We start from the raw sequence: 26,390 nt of genomic DNA, 5'->3' as shown, positions 1-26,390 counted from the left end.
TGAGCGGTCACACTAAGAGGTTGTGATGCTGGAGGACACTTACAGCACAGAAGAGCAGCATTTTGGTATCAGTATTATTACCACACCAACATCCACTCAACAGAGCCAGCACAGCTCCTCCCCAAAACAAATCCCGCTTTGCCATTGGTTCAAGATCAATAATACAGTACAGGTTGAATGATTTTGGCTGATGGTGGCATTTTACATACAGTCACCTCGTGTTCTCCCATTATTTACCAAAGGCAAAGGCTGCTGCAAAAACAAATATATCACTGTGTGTATTGACTTGTTATTTTCTGTCACAGGTCTGTGTGTTTGAACTTCTTTTTCTTGATTAAATGTGTACATGTTTATACCTACAGGAGTCTAATGCTCAGCAGTGATTAGGGAAATGAATGGTTTGTTGACTTAACTTTAACCTAAACTGGCCGTTTAGCTGGAAGGATAGCCTGTGGCTAGATACACTGGAGTTATTATAAGACAGTAAATCATTAACACATATTTAACTGGAGAATATTCTCTCTTTAAGGATTGATCAGCACTGCTGCTTTTCATTTGAAGGCTATTTTCATCATAATATGTGCAATAATAACCAGAAATCTTAATTCTGTGCTTAAGAGATTGAGCTTCTCTGTGTTTTCTGGTCTTCCATCCATCCATCCATCCATCCATCCATTTTCTTTTGCTTATCCGTGGCTACGTCGCAGGGCCAGCAGGCCGAGCAAAGCACCACAGACATCCCTCTCCCCAGCAACACTTTCCAGCTCCTCCTGGGGGACCCCAAGGTGTTCACAGGCCAGATGGGATATGTAATCCCTCCAGCGTGTTCTGGGCCTTCCCCGGGGCCTCCTACCAATGGGACATGCCCAAAACACCTCCAATAGGAGGCGCCCAGGAGGCATCCTGATCAAATGCCCGGGCCACCTCAACTGACCCCTTTCGACGCAAAGAAGCAGCAGCTCTAGAGCACAGATGTGGAAGGCTCGGAAACACTGATGAATCAGAGCAGACTGGGATTTTCCGGGAGGGGGGTGTGACACTGGAGCTAGAATGGAGCGTTTTAGTCAGAGGGTGAATACAGATATATTTAGAGGAGACAGTATGAGGAAGACAATCTGTTTTTGGAACATTAAAGCATGTGAACATGTTCTAGTAGAAACCCAGAATACAAGTACGAAAATGAGAATAATATGGGACCTTTAAAAGTAAATCCAGAGCTTGAAACTGACTTTTTAAACTTTTCAACTCATACAGAGAATGTAGGCTATTGGAGATGCTTGAGGTATCATATCGAGTCTTTATTGTTGTGTTTCTTTGATTAGCTTGTGCCTTTACTGTCTCACTTTATGTGCAGCAAGATGTTAAAGACATTTGGTCCGGAGGAGCAAGTGTATATCTATAAATAAGAACATTCTTTAGCTTATAAATGGAAAGGTTCATCATGCAGACCAAAATAGAGTACGTTAACTGTTACTGAACAGAAGCACAACAGCTCATGAGGGATGGCTTTAAGAATTTAAACTGTTTTGTACAAAAGATCAAGTCTGTGATACAAAACAAGTACAAAACAAGAGAGCATAGAGGATGTAGGACAAGAGAGATAACTGTTCCGAGACATGAGATGGTCAAATTGCGATGAACTGGGCGCAGTTCTCTCAAAGAGCTATGAATTTTTGCTTTGTGTCATATAGAAGATCTGCTTGGGGGCACGTTTTGTTCAGTATCAGTCGAACAGTGGCTTAACACATTCAATTTACCATGTGACTAGATGCAGTGAGTTGCACAGAATTTTGTTTTGTTGCTGTTTGAGCTTTACAGTTATATAAAATCAAATATATTGCAACACATCTGGTGTAATCATTCATGAAATATTAGACTTTGTGTGGAGTAAACATGGCTGTTGAGGACATCACACTGCATTCACAGACACCAGCTTTGTGTGTCGTGTAAAAAAAGATATTCAGGAGAGTTATCAGTGTGTGAAGGTGTATTTATTTCAGCAGGTTTTGGGTCAACATGACAATGACACACAAAAATTTGAAGAACTTAGAAACATAATTAATTTCTTTGCAGTATAATACGGTAACAAAATATTCTCGTTTGCCCAGTGTGTTCAACAGTAAAACCCCTCGCTTGTGTTCATTGTGGTTTGCATCACATGCTTCTTAAAGTTGGGCAAGCACTCATGCTCATCTGATAAAGATTTCCATCATGTGCAAAAACAAAATTGTCATGCAAAGAAACATTTCATCCTCAGGTGATTTGGTGGACTCTGCACATTTCTCTGCATAGAACAGTTTGACAGGAAAAGTAATAGTGTTCACCAATTTGTATTAACATGTGTTGCACGACCCAGTTTTTCTTCCTCAGGATGAATGAAGTTATTTCAGGCCCGGAAGCAGCTGGAAGCACTCGCTATGCAGCATAACCGATCCACGTCTCTCTGCAGCAGCTAGATGACGTTCTCAAAGAGCTGCATGGAAGCCATTATATTTTCATCCTGTTGGGAGAAGGAGACAAGAGAAAATGTGTTTGTGTACAAAGCTGCATGAACTCGGTCAATAACCATGTGGCAAGTTTGATGGTGGGTTTACCTTTTGGCAGGTTTCTATGAATTCATCAATAGTCACCACTCCATCTCTGTTTCGATCCATTTTCTGAAAAATGTCATGACATTTAAAGGAAAGAATTTGTGTCCCTTTTCTCTAAAAGACCATTTCCTTTTCTGTTGAAGAGTGGAGTGACACATGTCATGGTCTTGGATCAGTATAACATCTGGGTGTAATCATATACATTTAGATGCCAAGAATTAGTCTGTGTGGTTTGGTGGTTGCAGAGAAAACATACCTGGAAGAATTTCTCTACATGCTCAGAGGGGGAATCGTCTCGTACACTGGGTAAAGTATACCTGCCCATCATGTCATAAATGGACGTCATTATTGCCATCATTTCCTGCAGGAAATCAGAGAGACACAGTACAGTACATCTGCAATGATGAGGACACTGCAACAGACTTCTCATAAATGAAGATTGTTTGTTAAATGCACCTCTTTAGTAATGTAGCCGTCTTTGTTGATGTCATAAAGGTTGAACGCCCACCGCAGTTTCTCTGTTACAGAGCCTCTAAGCAACACAGACAATCCTATCACAAAGTCCTGTAAAAGCAAGAAGAAGTTTTATTATTAATCACTGTACTTGCTGCCCATGATAACTTATTAACAAACATGCATTCCTGGGTGAACTCACCTCAAACCGGATGGAGCCATTTCTGTCCATGTCAAATGCGTTGAACAGGAAATGTGCATATGTGGTTGCATCTGCAAATGAATAGGCAGGATTGGAAATTAACAGGAACTGTTGAAATGTGACACACATTTTTCTTTTAGTCCACACAAACTGAAATACTACTATTTCAGATAATTAAAATATTACTGGTAATGTGGACTAATTCTGTTTGTTCAGACATTTTTAATTAACTTGTAAAATTTACACAATTACGAAAAAATAATAAAAGAAATATAACATCTATATCTATATATATAAATACAATAATATAAATTATATATAATATAATAATATAAACAATTTATTTTATAAAAAATATTTCAAAAAGTAAAAATTAATTTTAATTTATCTTAATTATATATATATATATATATATATATATTAAAAAAAAAAATAGCAGACTGGGTCTGTGATACCAGTTCATTAGTTACAAACAGTACCTCCTTGAGGGAAGAACTGTGAGTATATAGACTTGAACGTTTCCTCATCCACCAGCCCACTGGGACATTCCTGTTGAAAGAAAAATATTTACATAATTTAAGTGAGTGCTTGCATTAGTTTTTATTATTATAAAGAGGTTAGTGTTTAAAGTTAGTGTTACTGATGGTATATCATTGTACACTGCAGACACAGTCCCTGACAGCAGTGCAGGTTTATGGCCACTAGAGGGCAAGAGGAGCAGGTTAATCTTGACTGAGGCCTTTTGTGCTTTTTCTTTATAAACCCCCACGATACAGGCCCCCCAAAGTGATACAGTGATGGAAAGACTGATAGCACATGTGTACAAACTGGTGTAATAATTTCTCACATCCTGTTTTAGTGAAGCTGCAGTTCAGTAACAGCACAACAACGATGGAGCAAAAAGCACTAGATTTTGAAAACTAAAATGTCCTACAGAGGCATGTTTTTCATGAGATGTCACTTACAGAGCCATCAGCCACCAACAGTAAGGCGCCCTGTGGAGATTTCATTACAGTTTTGTTTACACTGAACATTTACACCACATCTCATCATGTGTATCGTTAAGACCCCACAAACCTCATTAAACATTTGCCAGTTTTTTAAAGTGTAAAGCTTTTCTTCTTCTTCTTTTTCCTCCTTAGATGACACTTTGCTACCTTTAATGGCACATTACAGCCACTTACTGCTGATATCCATTACCCGCCTCTGCAGTCTGCAAAAATGTATATCCTGCCCCTCCTGCAGTCGTGCATGTGCTTGTGTTGGCAGAACACAAGATTTAAAGGCCCAGTGTCAGGACTTAGGGGCATCTACTGGAAGAAATGGAATATAATATTCATATGTATGTTTTCATTTGTTTATAATCACCTGAAAATAAGAATCTTAGTGTTTTTATTGTGTTAAAAGGAGCCTTTTTTATCTACATAAGGAGCGGGTTCTCTTCCACTGGGTCCATCATGTTGTTTCTACAGTAGCCCAGAGCAGACAACCAAACACTGGCTCTAGATAAGGCCATTCGAGTTTTGGGGTTTTTGTGTTTTTGTGTGTTGTCGGCGACTGTAGTTCTCCGACACACTTGGCACACATTTCTGCAACCTCACTGCTAGATGCCTCTAAATCCTACACACTGGATCTTTAAAAACACACAAAAGACACATTTGATCAGTCAAATAAATCTACATATTTCCATTTTCAAATTAATGTTTGAGACCACTGACTCTCAAGATTTGGGTCAAGACTTTCTTAAAAGGTAATCACATAAAACTGAGCGGTCAAAAGATAGAAAATTGAGAACAAAAAAAAATCAGCACCAACAATAATTATGGTAGAAAAAAAGACTTTCCTCTGATATCTGTTGTGAATTACATCTTCAAGCATCTAAAATGTACTCCAATAAAACTGCCTTAGAAAGGCAACACATGCAACTGTGACGAGGAGTCATAGCTTCATTTCACGAGGTCACAAAAAAAGACTGTAACCACAATTTTCCACAGTAGCGTGCCTCCAACTCTGTGGCACTGGCAACAGTCTTGGCAAGGCCACGGTGAAGTCCCTACTACACTGTCTACACATTCATATTCACATACACACCTATACACATGCACAAAACATACATACTGTGTGGTTACCAAGCGGCAACCTGTGGGACTGAAAATTAAACAAACAAGGAAGTGCCACAGGTTTTTTGAGAGCCATTTGAGGCTGGCTTCAGAAGTTAGTCATGCCCATAGACCCCCAATTTAAAATGCCTAACTTTACAGCAGAACTAAACATGTTTACAGCGTGGTACAAAACAAAACAAAGCAAAACACGGTTTTGATCTCTATAACTAATTTCCCTCTACATGAGAACTGTACAGGGGATACATTTTTATATAACTTGCCCTTGTACATTTTATTGAGGCTTGAATTTAAGCATAATTAAGGGCGAGGCGCTTTGAGTGACAGGCCGAAGCCATCCTTGGCTTCTAAGTCAGATCCACCCTCTGCTCCTCAACAGTGGCAGCCTCTCGCCCAATTATGTTAACTTCGGCTCTGCCAGAGGATCCAATCTGGCCCTCTCAATGACTTTGCTAAGTGTAAAAATTGCAGAGAAGTCATTAATTCCACTTTTTCGATTAAATGCACAGCTATTCCTATTTGTCCAAATGAACCAGCTCCTATTTCTTCACAGAGGTAAATGGGAAGCCAGTGAGCTTTGCATGCTCACAGCACCTTTCATTGCTGATGGAATATTATATTTAATGCCACTATCAAACTCATTATGGTGAAATATTCAACAATTTGTAAGGACAACTAAGAACAGAGAAATTAATTGTTAGCAGGTTTGACGAAACATAAGTCTGATTTTAGTTCAAGCCGAGAGATCAGCATCGCGGCTGTGAAAGCTAGCAGCATCAAAGCCACACTCTGAGGGTGAGTTAATTCACATTAATTGTGAATGTTTAATTTACACTAAAAGATAGAGACAAATTTGAAGGCTTTGTTATTTACAGGCTACTTGAGCTAAAATGACTTTGACACCCCTGCTTTAAACAAGAGTCCAAGAGTCCACAAACCATTGGGTGATGTTTTGGTTGCTACATCCATTATTATTACAGTCTATGGTGGTTACACACCCTCAGCCAGGTCCCCAAATATTGTGGAAAGCTTTCGTAGAAGAGTGAAGGCTGTTATAGCAGCAGAGTACTGTTTGAAATCACATATGGGTGAAATATTTGGGTGTCTGCATACTTTTGGCCATGTGGTGTTTATTTAAGGAATTGTAAATTGTGTCTGAATGTTGGTTGTGTTTCTGCTCAGTCTCAACTGCACCCTCGAGCTTCTTTTACTGTTGTTGATATCTAATAAGGTCTGCAAAGACAGACGCTCATTCTTTTATATCAAATTGAATTTGGATGACCAGCGACGGCCAACTGTGCTAACTGTTTTCATACATTTTTGAAGCCTCTGTAAAGTGACTGGAGCTCCTTCCTGGTGAACTGTGTCTGGGCTTGGAGCTGATCGAGGCCCTCAGGTTGGTGACGCACCATGGAGAGTTCAAGGTCGCTGTCACAGCTGTCTGTCAGTGGGAAACAGAGAAAACAGGGGGCAGGGAGGGAAAAGAGGGGGGAGGAAGAAAAGAGGGAGGACATAGCCGTAAGACCAGAAAGAAAGAAAAAACAAAGGAAGGGGAGAGGAGGAGTTGAAAATACTGGAAAATCAAGAGAGATGGGAGGCAAAAAAAAACGTACGGCACAGAACTGAAAATGCTCACCATCTTTACACAAATAAAATATAGATTTTGAAGGAAAAGAAGGAAAGGTGAGACAAGGAGATGGGTTGGAGATAAAAGAGGGTAAGAAAAATGAACAGTACAGGTTAAATATGATTAAAGATGAGACAGATGGAAAGATGTAGGGACATTTTTTGACAGATAAATGGTAAAAATTAAGAGTAAAAGGACCTTGAAGCTTGGCAATATTAGGGTGGTTTAAGGAAATAAGTAGATATACTATAAAGAAAAAATAAACACCTTTCTAATTGTGGACACTTTGACTGTGTCTGAAATAACTCCCCCTGTTATTCACTCCCTGCTCCTTCATAAGTACACAAAAGTTTATTCTATGGTGAGGAATAAACGAAAATTTTTGACAAGAATCATCATTTTGTGCACTTTTCAGCAAAAGTAATGCACTTGATTTTTTTAATTTTTAATTTTTTTGCTGTAGAAGTGGGAGAAAAAGTGGTATGAAGAATTTAGGATGGTCAAATGTGCAGTCTACAGTCTTCCTGCTCCATTTTTGACATTTTTTTAGGTCAATAGTGTGTAAATTTCACACTGATAATTCAAACACTTAAATAAAATAAGCGGGTAGCAAATAGGGAGTGATTTAAGACATAGCCATTGACTCATAATCACAGGTGTCACTAATTACCACTGATGAAGTTTCTGCAGCAGAGTGCACACCATCACACCTGAATTCAATGCAACCATAATTAATCTCATCAGTAACACCTGTGTTTGACAAGTCTACATGTCCACTGTGAAGGGTTTGTTGTATCAGCCAAAGGGACGGAGCAGTTCAGTTCAATTTTTTTAAAAAAGCAGATATTTTTTGGAGGGGCATTTCTGCTTTATTTGACAGTTACAGATGAGCAGAAAAGGCAAGGGATGGCATGTAGCGAAGGGCCCAAACCCAGGCCGCCGCTGCAGTAAGGACTCAGCCTTAATGGTACACATTGTACCAAGTGAGCTACAATGGCACCCCAGAGTTCGATTAAAAAATTAAGGGGAATTAGTTTACAGAGACGGCTGGGATGTAGGGCTGGGCAACATGGGGAAAATCGAAGGTTACAATATTTTTGACCAAATACCTAAATATTGATTTTATGGGGTTGACTATTGGTGCTTTCACAAAATATTTACACATGAGCTATTCTGATAAATAATCATCAGTAACATGGATATAACATCTAAATGAGTAAAGGGAAATAATTGAACAGCTAAAACAGTCTGGTAAGTTCAGAAAATATCATCACTTCACTGTAATGATGCCTTTTAAGGAAAATATAAAAGAAGGAACGGTCATGATGACATGGACAGCGTACAAGGAGCCCGACAGTTCTATTGGAGTCAATGGGGCCGGCACTACATATCACATTTAACCATCATATCTTTGTTGTTTCAACTTTGACTGAAAAATCCTTCCACTAGATTAAAAAACACACATTACATAATGCTAACTGATGTTTTTAATCTAAATTTGCATATTCATTTTCCTTGTTATTGGTCCCCAAATAGGTCATGGCTCTGTCCTGCAGCTGCAGGACCTGTAAAGGTAAAGGAAAACAAATGCACATATTTCACTGAAAAAAAACCCAACCCATCAGTAAGCATCACATTGTGCGTGTTTTTTAATCTGGTGGAGGGATTTTTCAGTCAAAGGTGAAACAACAAAGATATGATGGGTTAAACTGTGATTTGCAGTGCCCGACCCACTGACTCCAATAGAACTGACACTGAAGTCTGGCTCCTTGAACACTGTCACTGTCGTCATGACTGTTCCTTCTTTTATATTCTCCGAGTTTAAAACCAGGAAGGACAATTACTACAATATTAGGTGTATATTATCCAAAATCTAAGACCATATTTAGTCAGTAGTATCAATAAAATATTATATTGCCCAGCCCTAGCTGGTTTCAAATTAAACTTAACAATAATGTGCGGAGGAATACCAGCGGAGCTACTCACCATCTGTACAAGAGCAAAAACACAAACGGTAAGTTGATAAAGATGAGGAGGAGATGATGATGAAGAAATGAGAGGGGAAGAAGAAAGTTGCAGAGCTGTTAAATATTTGCTTTGATATCTACAAGTTACCAAAATTTACAGACAAAGTGAACACACAGTTAAAGGATAGAGTCACTTTTTTAACTTAAAAAGTTCTCAGTTGCTGCAAATGATGAACAATTAAGGCAACCAAAAACTCTTTCTATGTGAACCTATCCTTGAATATTTCACAGCCCGTTTGTGTGACTGCACTTACTCATAATTTTAGCATCACTATTACAATCAACAAATTCAAACAACAAGGAAGTTTAACAAGATTATTCTTCTAATGACACACAGAGCACCAAAGACAAAAAAATTAAATGCACATACATGTCTTTAGTTCTTACCTTCCAGTGACAAAGGTTCCCAAACCCCAAACTGTTTGAGCACGACAACAAACAGTCCGATGACGACAACAATGGCAATTACTTCCATGCCATCCAATTCCATTGTTGCCTTGCATTAGATATCGCCTGTGCAAAAGCCCTTTTAAAAAACTTACTGTTAACTTCCTCCTGCCCCGTGCTTTTTATCAGTGTTTTTGCACAGGCATCAGCAGTTACAGTCACTTAAATGAAACCCAAGACTTAGACCACTGACCAGCTACACAAAAAAGACAGCCCGCAGAGCATCCTCCTTTAAGTAAACAAATTTGAAGTCCATCATGTGCAGAGAAATTCATAGAGCCTTAATCCCCCAAAATGATCCAAAGCTTTCTCCACGCGCACACGATCCATCTCTGTTACTACTCGCCGGCATTTTACCTCCTGGTCAGTTCATTTTAGGATCTCTCCCACAACTCCATCAACTCAGGGGCTCCACCCCCACTCACTCCATCTCCTATCACACTGTCCTGAGCTCTGTGTGTGTGTTTGTGTGTGTTTGTGTGTGTGAGTGTGTTTGAGGTTAGTAAGGGAGGGTTTGTTACTAAAGGAATTTCTTTACTAATAGTCTCTGATTGACAGTCTAAGCTGTCTTTATTTGCTCAGTCATTTCAAGGATGCAAAGCTGTAAAACCAAGCATTGATCCACATCCGCTGATGGCTGGGATATGAACAGCACTTAGAATGAAGGAGCCTGCCCTGCCCTGTGTGGCGCTGCTTGTATCTACTCGGTCGTTCAGCCATACACGCGGTCAATAACTCAGGAGGATTCACTCAGAGCTGAAAAACACTGTGACCGTTGTGACTGTAAAAACGGTGCTTCGTTTATGACATTGTAGTTAAGAATAGTCGAGCCGAAGTGAATCATATCTGTGCTGCAAGGGCGAGCTGCACACCTCAGAGGTCAGTTTGGAGCTTCTGTAAATCCTCCATGTAACAAACATGCTGAGTATTAATTGTCTGAAAGTACTTTTCCACTTTTTGTTAAGACACAAGTGAGTCTTTGCATGACTATAATGTGCCGGCGCACTATGAAAGTGAAGAAGAATCTGAGTATAGTTCACAGCTGATGACTCTGCACAACATAATGGACTCAGTTAAAGTACGAAGGGGAGTGGAGGGCAAATCAATTGTCGAGAGGTAAAATATTGGTCTTAGAAGAGGGAGAGAAAGCGGGCCAGAAATGCATTTCGATAGCCGGGGAGGGTTTATGTAAATGGACTCGTCTTTAATGTCTGAGTCAAACAGCTACTGAGATAACTAATGAACTGGGATGGTGCCACTCCAAAAATACAAAACGATTCGATACTATGACTTCAGAGCACCTAAGGAGCAGTTGTGTGTCTGCAATCGACGTCTCAGGGTGAGATTTTGATGTCTATGTTTGTATTCTTTTGATGTAAGATGCCTATTATACGTCATAATAGTTCCTTACTGCTTATTGTCTATAAAAAACCTTGCAGCTCTTGTGGAGCTTGAGAAGGCTCGTTTGCCAAAGTGCGTCAGCATGGTTAATAGTAAACTGAGGCCATGGCATTAAAGGGGAACTGTACCCATTTACCAAACACATACATGTTTTTCCTGTGACCTCAGACAGTCCGAAAATATTACTAAACATGAACACCTCTCTCCATAATCCAACAACTAAACTGCTTAACTTAGATTTGTGACGTCATCAAGTACAAAGTCTTGAGCTGCTCCATAGACAATGAATTGGGAAAGGTGTTACAGATGACACTGAGAGCACCCAGGGAAATGTCCCAGGTATATGGCTGCATCCAAAATTCCATACTTACATACTATTTGTACACTAAAACAGTAGATGAGATTTTTAAGTATGTCTGAAACTTTACTATGATATCAACAGTATGTACATTTCAGACTACACGAGGTGAAATATTACAGAATATAATCAGTGGACACTACGCCAGATTAATTATCCCACAATGCCATGACAATGTTCATAAAAACAGCTCTGTAACATCAATAAATACCTCTAAAGGTGAATTACTTTGATCATGAGTTTGCTGCCTGATGTCCAATTTAGAAAACACTTTATAAAGTATTTGTTGGCCATGCTAGTGGCGTGGCTCCAGGGATATTGGTTGGTTACTCCATCACTTTGATCCAGACTGAAATATCTCAAAAACTATTTCGAAGGCATGCCATAAAATTTGGTACACATATATGGGGTGCCGTTTGTAAAGTGTCTCACGCTGAAAATAACATCAACATTTTGCCACATTTAGCTTCAAACAATGTTTAAAAAAGTATTGTGATTTTTTTAACGTCACCTTTTACCACATTTACAGCAATATTTGTTAACTTAGAAATATATTAAATAGTTAAATCTAAATATTAAATGTGGCACCTAAATGTTAAATGTTAAATCTAAATATTAAATCTAAATCTAAATGCTAAATCTAAATCTAAATGTTAAATCTAAATATTAAATCTAAATCTAAATGCTAAATCTAAATCTAAATATTAAATCTAAATCTAAATGCTAAATATAAATATAAATGTTAAATCTAAATATTAAATCTAAATCTAAATCTAAATGTTAAATCTAAATGTTTTGGGTGAAACTAAATATTTAGCTAATATGCAAATTCACACTGCCGGTCACCGGAAGTACCAAAATAAAAGCTCGAGATGGTCAGACTGTTTATAGAATCAAATAACGAATTAAAACCAACTTATCGGGGGAAATGGACACTTGAACTACATTAGCGTGATAATAACTACCTAAAATAACAAGAAACGTGTTTGGAGAAATTTTATTTGACGTGTACTTTGAGTTGTTAGTGTCCCTTCGGAGGGATTAACAACCTAAGCTAAGCTAACAACCGTCAATTCTTAGCCCCGTTGGCAGTGTCTGTAATGACTCATTAACTCTTAAACGGTCCGTGAAAAAAATATTTTTTCCAGCGGATGTCTTAGTTACAACATGATTGAGCTAGCAAAGCAGTTTTGTGTTGCGATGTGTGGTATTTATTCAGTTTTGGGAAATCACGATGTCTAGAAAGCACCAGTGGCTGCAGCAGCAAAGCTATCAGGACGTCATCTGTTAAATGTCTCCCATTGTCGGATACGACATTAAACTACTCCAGTTAGCTCAATCATGTTGTAACTAAGACATCCGCTGGAAAAAATATTTTCTTCACGGACCGTTTAGAGTTAGTGAGTCATTACAGACACACCGCTAACAGGGCTAACAGCTAACAGTTAGCCTCGCTAATCTACGATAACCATGTTATTAATTTCAGACCGTGATAGTAATGTTTGTTCAGTCATAGTGTTTATAGGCTTTACAAACACCAGATTAGTCTAAACGGTGATACAGTGACGTGAAAAACGTGAGATGTGCATATATATATGTTGCTAAACTCCGCTGGTCTTCTACCCGGAAGTATTTGTAAACAACAAGGTGATTCCCTCAGAAGGGGCACTAACAACTCAAAGTACACATCAAATAAAATTTCTCCAAACACGTTTCTTGTTATTTTAGGTAGTTATTATCACGCTAATGTATGTTCAAGTGTCATTTCCCCCGATAAGTTGGTTTTAATTCGTTATTTGATTCTATAAACACAGTCTGACCATCTCGAGCTTTTATTTTGGTACTTCCGGTGACCGGCAGTGTGAATTTGCATATTAGCTAAATATTTAGTTTCACCCAGAACATTTAGATTTAACATTTAGATTTAGATTTAGATTTAATATTTAGATTTAACATTTATATTTATATTTATATTTATATTTAGCATTTAGATTTAGATTTAATATTTAGATTTAGATTTAGCATTTAGATTTAGATTTAAGATTTAGATTTAGATTTAGATTTAGCATTTAGATTTAGATTTAATATTTAGATTTAACATTTAACATTTAGGTGCCACATTTAATATTTAGATTTAACTATTTAATATATTTCTAAGTTAACAAATATTGCTGTAAATGTGGTAAAAGGTGACGTTAAAAAAATCACAATACTTTTTTAAACATTGTTTGAAGCTAAATGTGGCAAAATGTTGATGTTATTTTCAGCGTGAGACACTTTACAAACGGCACCCCATACACATATAGGCTAAATAGTATACCTGCAGTGGCTCCCAACTGGTCCAGCCCCAGGTTCCAGAGGTCACCTTAGTCATTAGCTCAAAGTTCACGCAGTTTAATACATTTAGTGTCATACTTACGTTTGGCCAAGTCCGTCAAGCTAGTTCACTGACTCTAGTTTTCTGTCTGCTGCGGTGACTAGATGCAGATTGGCACTTTTGGATGCGCCACCCTGCAGCACTTCATACCACCATCCTATTTCCAGTCTTGCCACCCCAAATTGAAATGCATTTTCCCCCCACTTTTCTCTCGGCTCGTACATACCAGCTCTTGCTGCAGGTCCTTTTCTCTGCTCCTATGGCAGCTTGACTCTTCTCCTAACCTTTGATGAAAAAGATGTTGCTGTCTTGTGTGTGATGAAGAATGGATAAGGGGAGACTTGTAGTTAAGGTTGAGAAATATTCTGAATTAAACAACCCACAATCCTACCATTATAAAGACAATGGCCAAAAAGATATTGCCTGGTGAGTCATAGCTCTGGAGATCGGCTCTTCAGGTGAGAAATCAAGTTTAATTAGGGGCTCTTCACACATGATTGTAAGTCAATGCAGAGGTGGAGGAAGTACAAATCTTTCAGTAAAAGTAGTAATAACTTTGCATGGTTGTCTGTTGACGAGCTGCAGCATGACGTGTCCAGTGTGTGCTAGGGGTGACACTTGACACACCATGCCGCGGCGGCACCTGTGTGTTTTCAGCTTTAGTCACTTACTCTACAGCAGGAAACAGCACTTCAAAATAAAAGCTCTGACATGTTTCAGAGTCACTTGCAGTGAAGTGAGCCACTTTTGGACTGCGACCCACCAGTTGGGAACCACTGATCTAGTGACAAAGATGCCTGTGACTTAACACTGCACAATGACTTTGCCTGGGATTCACATTTTCTAACAGCCAGAATAATGGTACTCCTCCAGGCATGATGAAAAAAGCAAAAAAGACTAAAAGACTAAACTAAGACTGAATGTGATGAAACAGCGGTTAGCTCTTATGCACCACATATCTGGAACAAACTCCCAGAAAACTGCAGCTCTGCACCATCTCTCACTTCTCTTAAATCAAGGTTGAAGACTAATCTCTTTGCTGCTGCCTTTTATTAAATCAAATATTTATTCATTTCTTACTCTGCAGTGTAATTTTTATTATTCATATACCTGTATTGATTTTAACTGCACTGCGACTTTATTAAACTTCACTTTAAATCATTTTAAATAATCTTTTGATCTTTGCACCTCTTGTCTGCACTCTTGCTCTTTTTAATGGTGATTTTATTCAAAATTGTAAATCATTTAGAATTAATTTTCCCTATTAAATCTTTTTTTCCTCTTTATTCTTTTATGCTTTTATCATAAATCTGGATCCTCTCTTGTGAATTATTGCTCTGTAAAGCCCTTTAAACTGCCCTGGTGTGTGAAATGTGCGAAACAAATAAAGCTTGCTCTTGTTAAGTAGTTAGTAGTCGTAGTTTGGTTGTAATGAATACATTTCTGTCAGAAAAGACTTGGGGGAAAGCCTGTCTTGCACAGGATGTAATAAAACAACCAAATCTTCTAAAAAATATTGTGCCTATCTTTGTCTTATATGAGTGTTAACTGTGAGATGGCGGTGATGAATCACGCAGCTAATAAAAATGGTGCAATAGTTACCCTTTGCATACATATATGGATTTTTTTGTGTGTGTGTCTGTGTTGTGTTTTTGATGTGTGGGTTAATCTGACCTCACCGACAGAAACACACTCAGCCATTACAGAACATGCAAGATGTATGAGCTCATGTGGGAACTCGCCTGCCATAAAAATAATGCAGCATTATACTGTTTAATGCGCCCTAAGTGCTGATCTATCCCTGTTCTTCTATTAAATACAGACAAGAGTGAGGTGGCTTAAGCATGCAGAGATGCAGACAGTGCAGCCATCAGTCTCACCATCAGGTCTTAATGACTGCAGTGAGAGCAACATTACAGCTCAGAGCCCGAGCCCATCTATCAAAAACTGTCACACAAGTTCTCGTCACACTGTTAAACACCCCCGAACTTTGCTGTCTCTCAGACATTTTTTTCGTAGTGCACGCTTATAAGTCTTTCATTGATTTTTATGAGTGTTATTTTTGGCAAGAAATTACCTTTCTGGAGAGGCTGCACACACACACCTTGCACCATGCCAAGCGGGATCCCCCCTGGCCTTTCATATGAATTTTGTCCAATTTAATTAAAATTTGAATTGCATCGTCAAACATAGTTTTCAAATGTGCATTGCTAAGATTAATCAACTGAAAAACTAAAATTAAAATGGACTCATAGTCATTGAAATGTCACTTTTCATCATCTATAGACATTTAACAGCTGACATGATTTGGCACAAAGCGCACATGTTTTCACTCTCTATAATATAATATGACTCATAGCTTTCTCTCTTATACAGTTATCAAGGGGAAGAATGTGCAGGAGTCCCAGCAGCAGCCTTAATGGGTATTTACTGTACAATTGACCTCTGAAATATTTGGCCAATTCACACATTACCACTACCTTTGTTTAATTTACTCGCACCTAATTAGACAACAGCTCAAACTCAGGAGCAACACAAAGACACTTCACATAGTATGCTGCAATCATTTGTTCAAGATCAACCCGCAGTTCTTCAATTATAGGAGGGCATTCAAAAAACCACATTAAGACTGAAGACTAAAAAAGTGATTTGTCATTTCTGGATGAGTACGGTATAGGAGCTGGACTAGGAGCTCCTAGGAGTGGGTCTGCTAATGTTTAGTGTTGAGTACACTGGTTCATTTAAAGTATGAGGTGGCAAAGTGAAAGCTCTATCTGCGTAGCACAGACAGAACATATCTAAAAACCTCTGTTATCAGATCATAGAAAACATAACATGCAACATCCTCTGCTGATGTGGAGTGATAATGACTGTTTATTCTCACTTTTATAAGGAGAGAAGCAACAATGTGTAAACCCTGTTGTGCATTGCATCATTAAAGCAGCTACAAGGAGTTTTTAACTGGTTATAGAACAGTCTCAATTTAATACTGATGCCTCTGTATGACCTGCATAAACAAATGAGTCAAACAGCAAGAAGACTGGTTATTATTATATAGTTATTCTTCATGCCTGTCCCCGAGTCCAATTCCCTGCAGATGAAACGATTGCAGCATGCAGACTGAAAAGAGCCTGTGTTTATTTTTTCCAAGGCAAAATATCCCAGTAAGTAGTAGTACGTTAGCCAGTTAAAAGGAAGCAGGAGGAGATTTTCTGTAGAGAATTTTATTTTTGATGTTATTTTGTGGTTATGGCTGATACCAAGGTGGGATCAGCAAGAAAAAGAAAAAGAAGCACATGTGAATACACGAGTCAACCTTGGTTGCTCATTTAACTCATTGGCCCTTTTCCTCCTAGAAGCTATGTTAAAGGTTTTTTTTGTTTTTTTTTCCCTTTAATTACAAGACAGTTTTGAAGAGTGAAGGGGGAGAGATAAAGGGGATGACATGCAGGAACTGGGCTGGAATTGAACCCACAGCTGCTGCAGCAAGGACGCTGCCTTTTTATATGGGGCACCTTCCCAACCTACTAAGCTACTGGGCACCCCAGAAAGTATGTTATATGTCTATTTTATTTATTTAAAGTCTACTTTGTTTCATATTACAGTTAATAATAAGCAGCCACAATATATACATTACCTCATTGCTTTGCATCCTGCAAACAGCTGTGTTAAAAAAAAATTTGCCATGATCCTGGGTTTTTGTTTGTTGCTGTTTCATGTCTTATTCGTAGTCAGTCTGCTTGTGAGTCATATCATGTCCTTGTGCTTATTCTTGTCTGCTCTCCACTTCATCTAAGTTCCATTAGTTAATTATTTCATTGTGTATTTAGTCTGTGTGCTGTCCTTTCATTGTCTGGTTGTCTGTGTAGGTCAGTAGTGCTCTTTGCTGGATTGCCTCCCTGTTATCATGTGCCGTTATGGTTGGTGCTCAGTTTAGTTTTTGTAGTTTGAGTTTGTCCGCTTCTGCAGTTTTGTCTCTTACCAGCTACATAATATCTCTCTTTTTCTTTTATCCACCTGCCAGCTGTCCTGCAACTGGCTCCTCTTTGTACTGCAAAAGCATGACAATAGCATTAAAAACAAAAATATATCTTATATTTACTCACTTCCAAAAGTTCCTTGTAGTTGGTTCACAGTAACTCTGCATGTTCCAGCATATATATTTTTCTAAAGTTAGTATATTTGTTTCTGTGAAAGCATGCCTCTAAAAGCAACCTAGCATTTTTATTGGGTTGTTCTGCATGAGATACATCTGTGTGAGACGCTGAGTGCAGACCACCTTCTACTGCACAGAGACAGTGGTGCAAGAGACACTCAGGTGCTATAACATCTGCAGCCCAGTAGGTGGCGACCAAGTGGTTATAAAGTGGAGAAGATCGGCTGAAACCCTCAACACATTTTTCAATTTTAATGTGTAACCAACATCCCTGATGGATAAAATTATTACTAAGTGAGGACGATGATGTAATTGAGCTTGTAGAGTTTAATGGTGAAGAAGATTTTCAGAACATTCCTACTGCAGATAAACTTAGAGGCCTTTAAAATAAAAGACTGAGCACATTTCATTGCTAGAGTCCAAAGGAAGGATGGCATACTTTATTAAATTGTACTATGTGCCTGCTCAAATTGATGGTTTGTCAGCCATCAGGAGTATTTGCTCTGTTACTGTTTACATCACCATCCTGTCCAAGGCACATGGCCATCTGTCTCTTGGCAGAGAGAGAAGTCAGCAGGAAAATGACAACAGCAGGTCATTTCTGGACGCTGCAGCACAGACATTTTATCTCCTCATCATAGTGTTTGCTACACAGGCTGATTAAAGTATCACAAGTAGTTTGAAGGAATTATAAGATCTTGCTTGGATAGATTGCAGAAATGAAAGTCTGTCCTGCCTGTCAAGTGCATGCACACAACTGACTGTCTGCACTGTCTGCCCACACAGAAGGACAATGTCAATAATTTAGATAAGCTGAGAAAAAGGGGGGCATGTAGGGGCAGTCAGTGGAAGACACTGTGCTCCCCATCTTAAGAATCTTCTGCTACAAAGGTAGACCTTTGTATGAAATCATTCTTTAAATTTCTTGATGTGAAATGTGTGTTTGTGTCTATGAGAGAAAAGGTATGGCAAACGAGTGTTATAGATGGGGAGGAAAAGCTGTGGTAGATCAAACTTGATTCTCTGAAGCAGATTCAGATGTGAGAGCGAAAGCGGCAGCGGCTCATTCACTGACAGATTAGCTGCTGAATAGAAGTGGCGTTTAGTAAAGAGAGAAGTTTGTGCTGTAAATACTGAACAGAGGGAAAGAAGGGCGAGAATATACAGTAGATGGAGCAGATGTTTTAAAATTCATGTATTCTGTAGTGCAGGAGATTGAAGGCCTGCCCTCCTATGTATCTCTCCTCCTGCGGTGCTGTGAATCCCACTTCGCCTGCTGTCACACACAATCATGCAGATACACTGTGTTGTTGTTGTGTAACGCGTTAGCCTGGTGGTGCACCTCTTTATGTGCCTGTACCTGGCCCTTGTTGTGTGGTGCTGGCGATAATCCACTTGACGAGACAACACTTCATCAGAGATTTACGCGTGAGCCGTGGTTTCTGCCACTTGGAGCCGTCTGTCTGTCCACCCTGGTTTGGGTCTTTCCCGTTGGCATCAGGCAGCAGGCCACCATCCACTGCCTTCCCGTCCGCCTGAGGAAGACAGAAAAGAAACTGTACGCTGAGAGAGAAAAGAGAAGACAGACCTCATAGTGCTTCTGCACTTTGAGGAGTCCCCACCAGAGGGTCCACATGACCACACAGAGACACACAACCCAGATGTAATTTCTTCCATGTTATTGGTTTTAATGCATTCTCATTCCAAACTCGTCAAATACAGAGGCTTGGTCAGTGGCCCTAGATGTAGAACTATGACATGCTAGGTGCCTGTCCAGTGTCAGTTTTGGATGCTCAGGGACAGCGTGTCAATTTCCGCTTGTTACCGGAATCATGTCTTTTCAAAATACACCTCTGTTTCAACAGGAAAAGTACAGTTTCTGCTTGTTAAATGCATAGTGCCTTTTCAAAATAAACTTAGAGCATAGGTTAAAAAAACAACAACCTTGTGTTCTAGGTACTTCCTTAGGTAGGAAGGCAACTAAAGGACATGGTTAGGTTTAAAAAAACAACATAATGCCTTAACTTAAAATAATAAAATAACGTCAGTGTCACATGACATCCATGACATCTGTGACATGTGTGACATATGTCACTTGCATATCACGCTACACATACTGGCACACTATGTTGTTATTAAAATAACTTGATGGACTGTGGTTTCACATGGGAAACAGTGGTCTCCCGGGTGAAAATCCAGAGTTTGTTTGACCCATCCACCTCCCTTCCTGCACAAACTTTAGATGAACTCTCATGCTCTTTACACTACGGTAGTTGTCTGGAGCGTCAAAAAATGCTGCCACCTGATGCGTCTCATACTGCCACTAAGGGGTGCCTCAGTGCAGCATGTCTGACACCTAGGGCCACTGACCTAGCTTTGGTATTTGATGAGTTGGGAGTAAGACCAGGTTGTTCATAGCAGCTAGCATAAGGGTGTAGGTTTCTCCCCTCCTTTGTTATCCACTACTTTAGTCTAGACTGAAATAGCTCAACAATTGGGCCCTATTACAGTCATACTCAACTAGTGGCCCGTAAGCCAAATCTGGCCAGTGAAAACTTGTCATGTGGCCTCCCATCCATTTTCTTTCACAATGAAAATAAGTTGTTCCAAAATGTGAATTTTGTTTGCACTTTTAATATAAATTAGGTGCCAGGGTACATAAAAAGCATCAAAACAAAGCTTGTTTGTCAAAAAAGTGCCAGGCAAGGATCCCCTTGAAACCTGCCAGAGGTCCAAGCTAAGCCCCGAATGTCATCAAGTCCTAGAAACTCCTCTGTGTAAACCTGATCTGTGCAAGCTATCAGCAACTGGCCCCTGGCCACCTGCCATTTTGCAGAGGTGGCCCCTGGGCAAAGCAAGTTGAGCATCCCTGCCCTATTAGATGTATTTCCATGAGATCTGGTGCAGATATTCATGGTGCTCAGAGGATGAATCCTTATGACTTTAGAGATCCATTGAGTTCTTGCTTGTGGTTTTGAGTAAACTGCCTTAACAACTATTAAATTGATTGTCATGAAATTTGGTGCAATGACTCATGTCCACCTCAGGATGAAATGTAATAACTTTAGTGACCCTTAACTTTTCATCCAGCACCATCATAGGGTCAAAAGTGTCAGTCACCTTCAAAATGACTGCCATTTTCCATCAGCCTCAGCTGTACTTTGTGTTTAGTGCTAATTAGCAAATACTAGCATCCTAAAATACTAAACTAGGATGGTGAGCACAATTAACATTATACCTACTTGGCACTGGCATGTTAACATTTAGTTCGAAGTACCATTGTGCCTAACAAAAGCCTCACAGAGCCACTAGTATGGCTGCAGACTCTCTGTGTTGCTGTTGGTAGATTGGATTTAGAAAATTAACTGACCATGTAATTGCAATGTCCCTGGTTCTCCTGTTGCTACGGCCTTTGTTACACATCATCTCCCTCATGTCCTGTCTCTACTGCACTACATCTAAGAAAGGCAGGAAATGCTCCCAACTTCACTGCAACTTGCCTTATATGCCTGTCATCCACTGTCTGGTACAGAATGAAAATTACAGAGAGCAGAAGGTCTTTAACACTTAATGTAAGACCCTGAAACAGAGACATATTACATATAAGGTGCTGTCTTACACAAAGTCCAATTTAAGCACAGTTTCCTCTGGTATAACCTCCCATAAATGCCTTTTTGGAAGGACAAGTTATATATTGATGTAGGTTTTTAATCACAAGGTGGTGTGACATAACAGGAGCTTTGGCACTGGTGAGCTGGATCTGCTTTCATAGCTTTCTAAGATAAAACACACTGTGCCAGCTGGACCAGCAGCAGGAGTTACATTCAGACATCCAGCCAACTGGTGAGTATGTTTGAACAGATCGATACCTCAGTAATCAATACTTTAAGACTCAAATGCTGAACAAAATAAGGGTTGATTATCTGTATGAGATAGCAGGGCTCTCGTAGATTCTTGGAGACTTTTTGCATCTTCATGCTGCATTTGTGTCTAGCAACAAACATCGCATTTAAGAAGGGATGAGTTTACACAGTTCTGTGAAATGGTGTTCTCTTTTTCATGCATTATACAGATTAAAGGATAAAGAAGGAGTTTTGAATGTGCTTACTTTCCAGAAAAAGAGAGAAAGAATTGGGAAAAATCAAATATTCTTGTAAAATGAGGACTTATAAGAACAGGGGTGTGAATTAGTGATGGGCAAGGCAGTTCTTTACAGTGATTCATGGGTACAACTCGTTCTAAAATTGGTTCAGTATTGAGGGAGGCGGATGCAACCGTAGCTGTGAAATGAGCTAAAACGGTAACAGGGGCAAATGCGTCCCGTATATGTTTGCGCATTAAAAGTGCTTTTTTTCGCCACTGACTGGTTCAGATCGCCAGTGCTATGAGTGCTATGAGTGGAGTCAGCTGTCAGTCAGTGCTGGAGCAGAGAGGGGGAGGGCGGCCCCGCTGGGTACTGTAAGTGAGTATGTATGTGTGAAGTGTGTGTTTTTTCGCCACTGACTGGTTCAGATCGCCAGTGCTATCTCTCTAAATAGCATGCTAACTTAGCCTTTCCCTTACCTCTGGGCTGTGTGATATCACAAGCTTTGCTCCACTGTGTCTGTAGCTGTCTCTACTCGTGGGACAGCCGTTTTCTTGAGGAAGAGGTGTTTCGGGATTGGATGTCTTCTCTTCTTCGGCTGGCAGTAGTCATCTTGGGAGAAGTGAGCACTGCAGACCCGATGGTCTGCAAGGAGCAGTGTCTGGACAGGAGTGTTAGCATCCATTTGTAGCACAACTAGCCACAACTTCAGCATCTCACCGTCCGACAAAGGCAGCCTATGAAAGCTGTACGGGGTGTTACGCGACATCCTGTTCTTACGTTTGGGAAAAAGGCCTGTTTATTTGAGCACTCCAAAAACTCCGGTAACACTCCAAGGAGTAGCCTGTAAAAGACTCTGTCCTCTGACTCTTCTAGCGTAACACACACACTTCACACACATACTCACTTACAGTACCCAGCGGGACCGCCCTCCCCCTCTCTGCTCCAGCACTGACTGACAGCTGACTCCACTCATAGCACTGGCCATCTGAACCGGTCAATGGCAAAAAAAAAAGCACTTTTAATGCGCAAACTTATACGGGACGTATTTGCCCCCATTACCGTTTTAGCTCGTTTCGCAGCTCCGGTTGCAGCTCCTAACCCTAACCCTAACCCCCTCAATACTGAACCAATTTTAGAACGAGTTGTACCCATGAATCATACGCACACATACACATAGGGAAATAGGGCCCAGGTTGAAAAATACCGAAGTTGTCCTTTAACAGGTGTGTACTTGGGATCACAGTGAAGTCTGAGTTTGAAGCTGGGTGTGGTCCGACGAAGGGCGCCGACAGTGAGGGGGCAGGAATTGGGAAAGGGGGTCAGTGACATCGCCACTTTATGCAAGTGGCCCATATTCGTTTTAAGATCAGTGTCACAGCTGTTGTGATCCCATTGCAAGATGGTCTCTAGTTTCCAGGTATTTTGATCACTACATGACATCTCCTCTTACACCAGATGCACAGTCGCTGTCTCTATATTCACATTAATGTTTTGGCGATAATAAAGCTTTAATGGGTGAATTTTAACCAATCTGCTGTAATGTGAGGATGATAACTGTGATGCGTTTGTGTTCCCATTTTAAATATTTTGTTTTCTGAGGCACGTCTTTGTTGGACTGGTTTTCAGTCCCATACAGTATGAATGACTCACAGCTGCTGTCACTGTGATTGTACCCTATACCGTTCCGCCTGACTCTACTACATGTTCAGCCTTTCAGACGCTTCCTCCTTCCTTTCTCGTTTGGTTCTTTGGAGACAGTTTGATAATTCTTTGGCTTTGTTTTGCTTCTCTTAATCCTTTTTCTTTGTCTCTACAAAGTCTTTTTACTCGCCTGTGGTAAAGAGCTTTAAGAGGCTGTAATGTAAAGACTTTGTAGAGAAAATAGGTACAGCTACTGTCTCGGGAGCTTGTCTGTCCCCCCGGTCCCCTATTTGAATATGAAAGGATGCCAAAGCATACAGAGCATCGAGAATGTCGCTCAATAATTCACACTCCTTAAAACTGCATCAATAAAAGATCAGAGTTGGCTGCAACGGTGAGGTGAAAGATGACTACGAGTGAAATGTTCTATGGATCTTCCAAAAGCCACAATAACGACTGAAAACACACTGAACACACACACACGCAACCACGTGAGTTCGGGTTAGATGATTTGGGTTCTTAACATTAAGAGAGCTGCATTATTCAAAGGACTGAAGTCATGTGCGCTGAGTTGCGAGATGCTCCCTGTGATCATCCAAGTCCCTGTGAACGCTGTGGGCAACCATCCTCCACTGATCATCACATATGTTGCCTATGCTTGTGTGCTGGCTTCCAGTCCTGCCGCCTGCACAGCCTGACACAACTCTTTATCACCTGTGATGCTCCTGACCTCCTTTCATCTCTGTATGCCATATGGCTCAGATGTTTTGGCCTGAAGTCATTCAAACTCCACTTTAACATATTCATGAAAAACACAGAATATCGTATGAGTATCTACCTTGAGCTTAGCTTGACATACAATGCATGCGCCCTTTTTAATTATATGTAAAGGTTGAAATCACAAATTCAGCTCAAGCACTGCACTGAAATCAAATTTTGAGATGCTTGTACTTTACATAAGGACCTTATTTTTTATGTTATTTTACACTTATAAGGCTGGGCAATATATCAACATATTGATATTGTAATAAGAAAGTAGATGTCATCTTAAATTTGGGATATTGTTAAATCATAAATGCTGTCTTTCCCAGGTTTTAAAGACTGAATTACAGTAAAGTGATGACATTTTCAGGACTTACCAGACTCTTCTGTTAAACACCTTGTCATTATACTCACATTACTGGTGATTATTTACCAAAAATCTCATTGTATAAACATTTTGTGACAGCACAGATAGTCAACCCCACAATATCATCACAATATTGATATTAAGGTCAGCGACATATTTGATTTTCTCCATATCGCCCACTGCTTCCTCTTAACTACATTTCAGAGGTAAATATTGTGCATTTAATCCACTTTATCATATATAAATATATCTAACAGACATTAGATACAAAATATATGATCAATAAATAATATATAATGCATTTTTATAGATTAAATTATGCAACAGCTATTAAGTGGTTAAAGATATTTAACAGCCGACATAACAATGCTGCTTATGTTAACCCAGTAGTACAGTATATATCATACTCTGAAAGGGACCATTCTGCACAATTAGTATGTTTATACTTTTGATTAGTATGTTTTGCTCATCATACCTCTTTACTTAGAGCATAGGTGTCGATTTCAGGGGGGACACAGGGGACACGTACCCCTCAATATTTAGAACATGCATTTGTCCCCCTCAATAAAACATGAAAGCAGCAGAGGACTTTAATTTTGACAAAATTAAAGTCTTTTCCACCATAAATTGATGCAGAAAGTACACAAACGGGTGCATTTAAACCACCAAAATGCAGTAAATTAAATGTTTAATGCTCAAACTTTTCTGGTGGAGGACCTCCCAAACCTTTAGTTTAATATTTGGTCCCCCAATGTTGACACTAAATCTAAGAGAATTTTTAAAAGTAAGATTTTTTTCTAAAGTATACCTGGCTACTTCTTCCAACACTGTAAATCACAATGCATGCCTCAATAAAATGTGTGGTCTAGTGATTTTTCTCATTTTGAGCTCAGTTTTCAGACTTTCTGCTGCAGATGAATCAGAAAGTACCAAGACCATTTCAAGTTAGCAACAAACTGTAATATCAGCACATAAAGGAATATTACCACGATTAATCAGTTTGCATGCGCGTCTATTCCAGCAATAAGTAAATGAAAGCAAACAGTAATCAATGTTAATTGTACCTGCATTGCGTCTGGATGTGTGTTGCTGTTTTGCAGAAAAGAAAAATCGCTGCAATCGTCCTCCGCTCGCGCTCCTCAGACGACCCTGGAGTGATCTGCAGCAGCATGCAGAGAGAGACAGAGAGACACCAGCTACTTCAAGGAGGAGCAGAGCTGCTCGCAGTGCAGAGCTCTCTCTCTCTCTCTCTCTCTCTCTCACACACACACACACACACACACACTCACACACACACTGAGGTGCCGAGGAACACACACACACACACACTATAAAACCACAATAATCACAGCCACAGAGGAACAAACCTGAAGAGTCAGAGGATTAAAGAATGATTCAGAGAGTGATCTGCAGCAGAGGTCGTGATCCTCCACAGATACACTGGAAGCACTGGAGCCCGAGCTGCTCTCAACAAGTGAAGATGAGGCAAACAATTTATAGGGCGACCGAAGGAGCGAGGTGTGCATGAGGTGTTCACATCGTGACACATATTATTAGAAGTGCCAGACATATTATAACCTGCAGTGATGGTGTATGGGTCCAAACTCAGACAGGCGCTAACAGTCGGATTCTCTGAGGAAATTAAAGAAGATTGCTGTGTTTCATACTCACATACTGTCCAAATAGATTTGATTTTATAGCTCTGTGATGCCGTTCAGATATCATAATAATAATAATAACAGGAGGAGTATTATATTATGAGATTTACAGTCCT

General features: G+C 39.7%; 1 protein-coding gene across 3 annotated transcripts; it reads right to left on the bottom strand.

The window, feature by feature from the left end:
* Positions 1-1,978: 1,978 nt before the first annotated feature.
* On the bottom strand, positions 1,979-26,090 carry LOC125906176 (calsenilin-like). 3 transcript variants are annotated; one of them, XM_049604629.1, is made up of 10 exons: positions 25,984-26,090; positions 25,681-25,775; positions 19,120-19,294; positions 6,683-6,807; positions 3,726-3,795; positions 3,247-3,317; positions 3,048-3,155; positions 2,848-2,952; positions 2,595-2,657; positions 1,979-2,500 (listed from the first exon to the last, which is right to left on the bottom strand). In XM_049604629.1, exons 2-10 carry the CDS (start codon positions 25,684-25,686, stop codon positions 2,453-2,455), a joined length of 771 nt encoding a protein of 256 aa, XP_049460586.1. In that variant the 5' UTR covers positions 25,687-25,775; positions 25,984-26,090; the 3' UTR covers positions 1,979-2,452. The 3 variants fall into 3 exon arrangements, with proteins under 3 accessions (XP_049460586.1, XP_049460585.1, XP_049460587.1); XM_049604628.1 differs by lacking the exon at positions 25,984-26,090 and having other exon boundaries at positions 25,681-25,821; XM_049604630.1 differs by lacking the exons at positions 19,120-19,294; positions 25,681-25,775; positions 25,984-26,090 and adding an exon at positions 9,408-11,634.
* Between the last annotated feature and the right edge of the window lie 300 nt (positions 26,091-26,390).

This window comes from Epinephelus fuscoguttatus, linkage group LG18 (genome assembly GCF_011397635.1).
Source record: "Epinephelus fuscoguttatus linkage group LG18, E.fuscoguttatus.final_Chr_v1".
NCBI lineage: Eukaryota > Metazoa > Chordata > Actinopteri > Perciformes > Serranidae > Epinephelus > Epinephelus fuscoguttatus.
This window is presented reverse-complemented; position numbering and strand designations above follow the sequence as displayed.